At 33.2% G+C, this 8,008-nt stretch overlaps 1 protein-coding gene across 4 annotated transcripts; it reads right to left on the bottom strand.

Moving 5' to 3' along the window:
• Positions 1 to 341: 341 nt before the first annotated feature.
• Positions 342 to 4,374, bottom strand: LOC112720199 (pentatricopeptide repeat-containing protein At2g33680). Of its 4 annotated transcripts, none has more exons than XM_072206456.1 (4): positions 2,039 to 4,374; positions 1,692 to 1,884; positions 838 to 893; positions 342 to 731 (listed from the first exon to the last, which is right to left on the bottom strand). In XM_072206456.1, the coding sequence occupies exons 1-2, from the start codon at positions 4,182 to 4,184 to the stop codon at positions 1,832 to 1,834; spliced, it is 2,199 nt and encodes a 732-aa protein (XP_072062557.1). In that variant the 5' UTR covers positions 4,185 to 4,374; the 3' UTR covers positions 342 to 731; positions 838 to 893; positions 1,692 to 1,831. The 4 variants fall into 4 exon arrangements, with proteins under 4 accessions (XP_072062557.1, XP_072062555.1, XP_072062554.1 ...); XM_072206454.1 differs by having other exon boundaries at positions 838 to 966; XM_072206453.1 differs by having other exon boundaries at positions 838 to 970.
• Positions 4,375 to 8,008: the final 3,634 nt, after the last annotated feature.

Below are 8,008 nucleotides of genomic sequence, written 5' to 3' on the forward strand. Positions count from 1 at the left end.
CTTAACACCAAATCTGAGCAAAAGCTGCCCCACAAATTGGTCTAACACCTCTATCATCCATAACCACGCACAACACATTCAAAGCTTACATAACCAAACAAATCAGCCTATTTTACTCACAGCTGATTTAATATGGTGATTTCGGATTTCCATATTAACGAAAAGGAAAATATTTTTTCAACAAGTTCTGAGTAATGATGATAGGAGGACTGAAAAACAAGTGTGCTCATGAGTCATGACAGCATCGGTCACAAATCTTTTTCCTCTGAAAGATGGCGGCAAACAGCATAATGTTAGTTAGCACTTAGCAGATGAACGTTCAGTTAATTACACCAAAAAAAAAAACAGACATAGCAAACTTGTTATCAGTGAAACATTTCTCATCAACTTGTTTATATGGTTCAATTTTACAATCAGAAAACCAGAGAACCACAGTTCCATCCTTTTTTTTTTTTTGGTTAAGTGGATTGAACAGCCCCCAATCCTAGGCATTACACCCATGCATTACACACTCACACAATCCACTCACACACACTACATGGGGGTACACACAAATGATTCTATATTCCTCCATGAGGATTTGAACCCGGTGCAGCTCTATAGGAGGCAAATAAAGTTGCCATCTGACCCAGGCCTCGGCTGCCATCCTTCTGTACTATAGAGGCAATATGAGAATATTTGTACTTCATTTTGAAGTCCTCACTTCTTTCTCCCTTGCCTTCATTCCATATCTGGTTGCATGAAGCAAAGAAGCACATTAATGTTAACTAACATGCCTGTATTTTCTTGTCAAAAAGTATATTAAAATGACAGAAACTAAAAGCCAGTAATACTCACTACTGTAAAGCTCTATTAATAAGCAATTCTGGTTCATAATTTCTCATGATTTGCCACTGCAAGTGCAATCCCAATAAAATTTCTCAAGAAGCTCTGTCCAACAATTTCGCAGTTGTACTATTGACATAACTATCTTCAAAGTTAAAATTCGTATATAAGTTGTAGTTATTTAAAAGTAGTTTAATTACTCTGTTGATCCCTATAGTTTTGCAAGATTTTCAATTAGATCCCTATACTTTTTTTTTCCTTTTAATTTGGTCCCTGCATTATTTTTTTTTTTCAATTAGGTCCCTCTTTACAGTAATTAGTTTAATTGTATAGAGACCTAATTAAAAAAAATTGGTGAAGGAACCCAAATAAAAGGAAAAAAAGTATAGGAACCCAATTAAAAAAAAATTTGGTACAAAGACTCAATTAAAAAGAAAAAAATTATAGGGACCTAATTAAAAATTTTGCGAAACTATAAGAACCAACAGAGTAATTAAACCTTTAAAAGTGTAAATACCTTAAAATTGCAGAATAAAATTAAACCTAATAAAAATCATAGATAATGGATTGGGGGTCTCAACATAAACCAAATTAACTCTACGGTTGAGGGTTTCTATGTTGATAAAATTTAAAAGTACTTATGAAAATAAAATCTCGTTGTACTAATCAATGGAACCTGATAAAGCTAAAATTGTTTAAATTGTTGACTAAGTATAGAACTCTGAAAACATGTTAAATTTACTTCATTCCCCTATGACAACATTGTGCATAGCAATTTCAAGGAGGACTTCCATTTCTCCATATCTATTTTGATAGCTGTGATGATTTGCTCAGTGCAAATGAAGCTGGTTATCCTCTATGCTAACCTTCAAAACTTCTCTCTGAATCTGATTGAACGATGGTGCTTCGTTATCTGGTTCCTATTCATTGATTCATGCCAGCATTTAACCAGAGAAAGAGCAATGACTAATTAAATAGTAATCAGTGGATCATCCTCCTATTCATGCTACATGCTAGAACAAACCATGAGTTGTATCCCTTCACTGTCGTCTTCATGATCTACATGGAAAAAAAAACGTAAATTAAGAAACTCAAAAGTAGAATAAAAGCTAGTAAGACGTGTAAGTAATGAATGGGAAAAATAGGTTCAAAGATAATAAAACTGGTTGTAGAGCATGTGGATTAATGGAAAAATAAGAAGTGTAAGTAACACCTTTCAAATCATTTCTGATAGTTGCAGGCAATGGATCTGAAAGAGGTTGATATCCTTCATCTTTCATCAATTTGGTCAATAACCTTAACTGTGACCGTATTTCATGAATCTTTGGATGCATATCATCTCCAACAACAAATACATGAACCAAGTTCTTCAACTCAATCCAACTACACCCAGGTTCTTTAGTCACCCCTCGGTCACTCATCATTCTCCTTACACGTTCTACATCATCCTTCTTTCCTAAAGCTATATATATGCTTGATAACAATACATAAGCAGATGATTCTGGTGAGCCTAGCTCCATTAGTTTCTCACCAGCATAGACACCTATATCATAGTTACGATAGTTCCTACATGCCCCTAACAATATGCGCCACAAACAAAAACCATGATCAATTGTTGCTGTTTCAATGAATTCCTTTGCTTCATTGAGTTTACCGGCACGGCTCAAGATATCAACCATGCAGGCATAATGCTCTACTGTTGGATCAATGCTGAATTTATCAGACATCATTTTGAAATAAGCCCAGCCTCTATCCACTAGACCCATATGGCTACAGGCAGAGAGAAGATTCACAAATGTGACTGTGTCCGGCTTTGTTCCCTCCTGGCACATCATCTCAAACAACTCCAAGGCTTCTTTACCACGACCATTTTGAGACAGTCCAGATATCATTGCATTCCAAGAAATTACATCTCGGTTAGGCATCCTCCAAAATATACGGTACCCATCATCCAAACTTCCGCACTTAGCATACATGGCAGAAAGAGCACTTCCAATTGGAACTTCTAATTTGAAACCATACTTAATAATGCGAGCATGCATTTGCTTCCCCTGATCTAAAGCAGCTAAACTAGAACAGGATTTAAGAACACTCACCATAGTTAGCTCGTTGGGGTCAACTCCGTCCATCTGCATATTGCAGTACAGATTCAGAGCACCTTCAAAATCCCCATTTTGAGCATATCCTGTTATGATAGAGGTCCAGAGAACAACATCGGGCTGTTCTATATACTCGAAACCCTTCCGAGCATCCTCTATGCTACCACATTTTGCATACATGTCCACCAAAGCCGATAAAACGTACAACTGCAATTCATACCCCAACTTCACTGAGTAACCATGCATTTGTTTCCCTTCTGCAATAGCACAAAGGTCACTGCAAGCATTGATCACCCCCACAAGAGTAAACTCACTTGGCATCACCCCAGAATGATGCATATCATAAAACAGCCTCAGAGCCTTGTCAGAATCCCCACTCTGAGCATAACCAGTAACCATGGCCGACCAAGTGATCGAATTCTTCTTCCCACACAAATAAAACGTCCTTAGCGCATCATCCAGGGTCCCACACTTAGCATACATGGTCACAAGAGCATTGCCCACGGAGATAATTGAAAGCAACCCCTTCTTGATAGCAAGGGAATGCACCTGCCTACCAATGTCCACAAACTCACCCCTAGTCAACGCACTAAGAACACTTGTAAACACAAACTCATTAACAACCTCCCTTTCTTCACAATTCATGGCCCCAAAGAGCTCCACAGCCTCATGAACCATCTCTAACGAAGCATATCCGGAAATCACCGTCGACCAAGAAACCTCGTTCCTCACAGGCATTGTATCAAACACCTTGCGCGCATCAAGTACAAGACCCATTTTGCAATAAAAGTTAAGCAGCGAGCTCCCAACATAAACATCACGAAGGCATGACGTCTTGACGGCGAGGGCATGGGTCTGACGGCCAGCGACGACGTCAGAGGTGTTGGCAACGGCGGTAAAGACACCGGCGAAGGTGTGGGCGTTAGGTAGCTCCATGTGATGAGTTCTTGTCATGAGGCGGAAGAGTGAGAAAACAGAGGAGGAGTGAGACTTGTTCCTGGAGAGGGCATTGATGAGGGAGTTCCATGAGACAATGTCTCTGGTGGTGGTGGGGATGGAGTGGAGGATGAGGGTGGCTTTGGAAAGGAAGCCGGACTTGGCGTAGAGGAGGAGGATGGCGTTGGCGAGGTGAGTGGAGGAGAAGAAAGAGCCGTTACGGAGGGTTCGGGCGTGGAGAGCATGGCCGCGGCGGAGGTTGGTGTGGTGGGTACAGTGGAGGATGTCTCTGAAAACCGTCGCATGTTGCGGAGAAAGAGGCATCAATCCAATACTCTTTGATATTCATTCATCGTTTCAAGAAGGGATGGAAAAAAATGACCGTATCCACATCCGCGAAGATTACCGAGGTTAACCGGAATCCGCAAAATTTCTACCGGATGGGATCCACTCCCGTTAATGAATGGGGAGGGAGTTGCAGATTGAGATATCCACTTCAAGGAGATTCATAAAATTTCGTAAAAGAGAATTTAATTAAATGTCTTTATATATATAAGTTATGTAGGTAACTTTAATTTATTTTATTTTAATTTATAGAATTTAGTTTTAATATATTGTTAATATAAAATTATTTTATATGTATATTTAATTATATAATTTTATATTAAAAAATAATTATTTTTTATATTAATTATATAAATAATTATTTAAAAAAAATTGCGATTATATGATTATATATAAAATTTTTACTTAGTGTATGAAAATTAAATTCTAATGTATATATTAAAAATTTTATATAAATATTATTATTTTAAATTTGTGTTTGAGTTAATATATTTGATTAAAATGCATTGGATTTATTATAGTCGTGTTAAATTCTTTTTTAAAACAATAAAATTTAATATCCATAAATATTTGCAGGTAATCGCTTCTCTTATGGAAAAAAAAATAACCGTGACATAAATAAAATGAAAACAGAGAGTATTTTATTAAATAGAAATAGGAGACAAACAAAGAATCTTATTATGGAGATTCATTATCATCCTTATTTAAGATACTCACTTTTTAAAAAATTAAGAATTTTTTATTTTAATTTTTTTTAATTTGACATATTAAAACTAATATATTGTGAATTTGAACTTCATTTAAAGATATGTTACTGACTAATAAATTGTTGTAATATAAAATAAGATTCAAATTTTCGATACTTATTTAAATGAATGAATGAATTGATTACTCGTGTGTCTTTAAAAGTTTAGGAGTTAGGACAGTACAAATTACAAAATAATGATTATTGAATAGAAATATTACCTTGTGTATCATTAATTCATTAGTAGTTTAAAAAAATTTTAAATTTAATATCCATAGATACTTGCAGGTAATCGTCTTTCTTGTAGAGAATGTGACGGAAATGAGGCGGAAACAGGAAGTATTTTATTAAATGGGAATAAGGGACAGAAAAAGAATCCTGTTATGAAAATTCATTGTCATCCCTATTCAAGATTCTCATTTTTTTTAAATTAAGAACTTTTTTTATTTTAGTATTTTTTTCAATCCAACGTATCAAGACTAATATATTGTGAATCTGGACTCCATTTAAAGATATGATGCTGACTAATAAGTTGCTGTAATATAAAGTAAGATTCAAACTCTCGATACTTACCTAAATTGATGAATGAACTAATCACTCGTGTATCTTTAGAAATTTAGAACTATACAAATTACAAAATAATAATTATTGAATAAAAATATTGCCTTGTGTATCACTAATTCATTAGTAGTTTTTCATTCTCTATTATTGAGGAGACTAAAAATCAGAACTTTCGAGAATATCAGGTCCATCTTTCTATTGCAAGTTCTAATGCAGGAATTTATAAGCAAAATAAGCTGATCATACTCAATTGTTACTACATCATCTCAAGAATGAATCAAAATTTTGTAAGTAAAAGTTCAATTTGGTCCTTAAATTCAAATCGTATATCAATTAAATTTCTGACTTTTGTAAATGACCAACTACATCCTTTAAATTGAGAAATATAAATCAACATTCGTTCCTAAATAAACAGTCATTTTAATAGAACTGATGTGTACTGTTAAGTGTTAGCTTAACATTTTAATTGTGCGCTAATGTGCTCAAATTGACCCCTAAATTATATTTTAATACCTAAATTAGTCTATCTTGAGTTACAAAACCCTAATCTTCCTGCATCCCCAATTTTTATCATCTCTTCTATTCTTTGTCTTTTCTTCTCCCATTCATCTTTTATGTATGTGTTGCATGAGAAATATCTTTGATCTTCTTCATCTTTTTGGAATACTTTTCCTTCTCTTTCTCAACTTCCTCAATATCACCTTTCACCTCCTTCTTTGATTCATCTTTTCATCGTCACTGATATCTTTTCTAAAGGTTTTCTCAATTTAAAGATAAATGAAATACCAAATTAATTCTGAGTGCTTCTTTACAAGATCTTTAATCCTCCTCTCCTCCAAGTACTCCAGCTATTAAAACTAAAAATAATATCAATTACTTAGCCATTATCTCCTGTTGCAAGTTCAAATTAAATCAACTTTCAATTAAATTTTTTTTGAAACATTATAGAATTTTTCTTAAAGTTTAAAAACTAAGCATACACAATCATTCAAATTGATGTATATATCTTACTGTGTTTCTAAATAAATTCATACACAAATAATATATGTTTTTATTTACATGATTCTCCTTGTGGAAGAAAGAGCATTTAGTTTTCTCTTTTGAGTTATTTTTCATTGATATCACTGGTCACAGTGAATGATCTACTAGCCTACGATTACCAAATGTACTAATCATCATCGTTATGCCTAGTTGCCATAATCATCTTTTTAGAAACCAAGTATGCAAAGTAGAACCTAACACCGAATAGCTCAATCGTGCCGATGTCAGCACCAGTCTACCGCATCTCCATGAATTCCTTCGTCCAGACTTCACAGTTATTCCCAAATTATTCACCAGATATGCATGCACAGAGAAACATATCATTCATGATGAAAAGGTTTTTTTGAGTTTTTTTTGTGGGAAACGTTGTTGATGGTGGGGGACATTCAAAAGATAAACTGAAGAAGAAAAGACAGAAAACAAAAGAGAAGAGACGATGAAAATTGAGAAAAAGATGGTTAGGATTGTATAATTTAAGATGGACTAATTTAGGTATTAGAAAATAAATTCAGAGATCAATTTGAACTAAAATCAATTTTTGTCTATGTTAGCATACAGCTAGAATGCCAAACTGATATTTAACAGTACATATCAGCACTATTAAAATAGTAGTTCACACAGGAATGAACATGAATTCACGTTTTTTAATTTAAGGGACATAATTGATCATTTATAAAAATAAAAAATTTAATTAATGTACGATTTAAGTTTTAAAGACCAAATTAGACATTTATTCAAATTTTATACAAGACAAAATGTGCTTCAACAATCATATAATAGAAAAAACAAATGTTAGGTGTATATAAAAAATATTCATTAAGTTAATTATTTATATAAAATATATACTGAAAATAAGTTAAATAATATCTATATTTATTCATAAATATATAATAATTAATTTTGTAGTTGATTTTTTATATAATATAATATTTTTTAAGAAAAAATCAAAATGCAGAAAAAAATTATTTTGTCAAAAAACTTGCATAAAATAAAGGAAATCTCTTTGTTAAAAAATAAAATTGGGTGAAAATCAAATAATGAAGATTATAACTAATTTTTTCCTGAAGAGGGTTTATTAAACATCATATTTTTATTTTGGTTATAAAAAGAGTAATTTTTACTATTCATCAAAAGGAATTTTACCGTAGCATCATCCTAAAATACATCAATAATTTTTTCTTGTCTAAAATGTTATGAAGCACGGACATTTTACTGAGTTACTGTGTTTGTGTGTCGGACACATTTTGAACACGACACTCGCTGACATTTGTCCAACACGCGTGTTGTCCAATCGTGTCTTAATAAAAAAATAAAAAATTATTCTACGGACACGCTTGGACACACCTAAATACCATCACGTGTCGGCGTGTCCAGTCTTATTCTTAACATATATTTTTGAAATAAATTTAGATAGAGTATATATTGTTATTTATTAAAACAAAAAAATATTTTAAAT

This window comes from Arachis hypogaea, chromosome 11 (genome assembly GCF_003086295.3).
Source record: "Arachis hypogaea cultivar Tifrunner chromosome 11, arahy.Tifrunner.gnm2.J5K5, whole genome shotgun sequence".
Classification (NCBI taxonomy): Eukaryota; Viridiplantae; Streptophyta; class Magnoliopsida; order Fabales; family Fabaceae; genus Arachis; species Arachis hypogaea.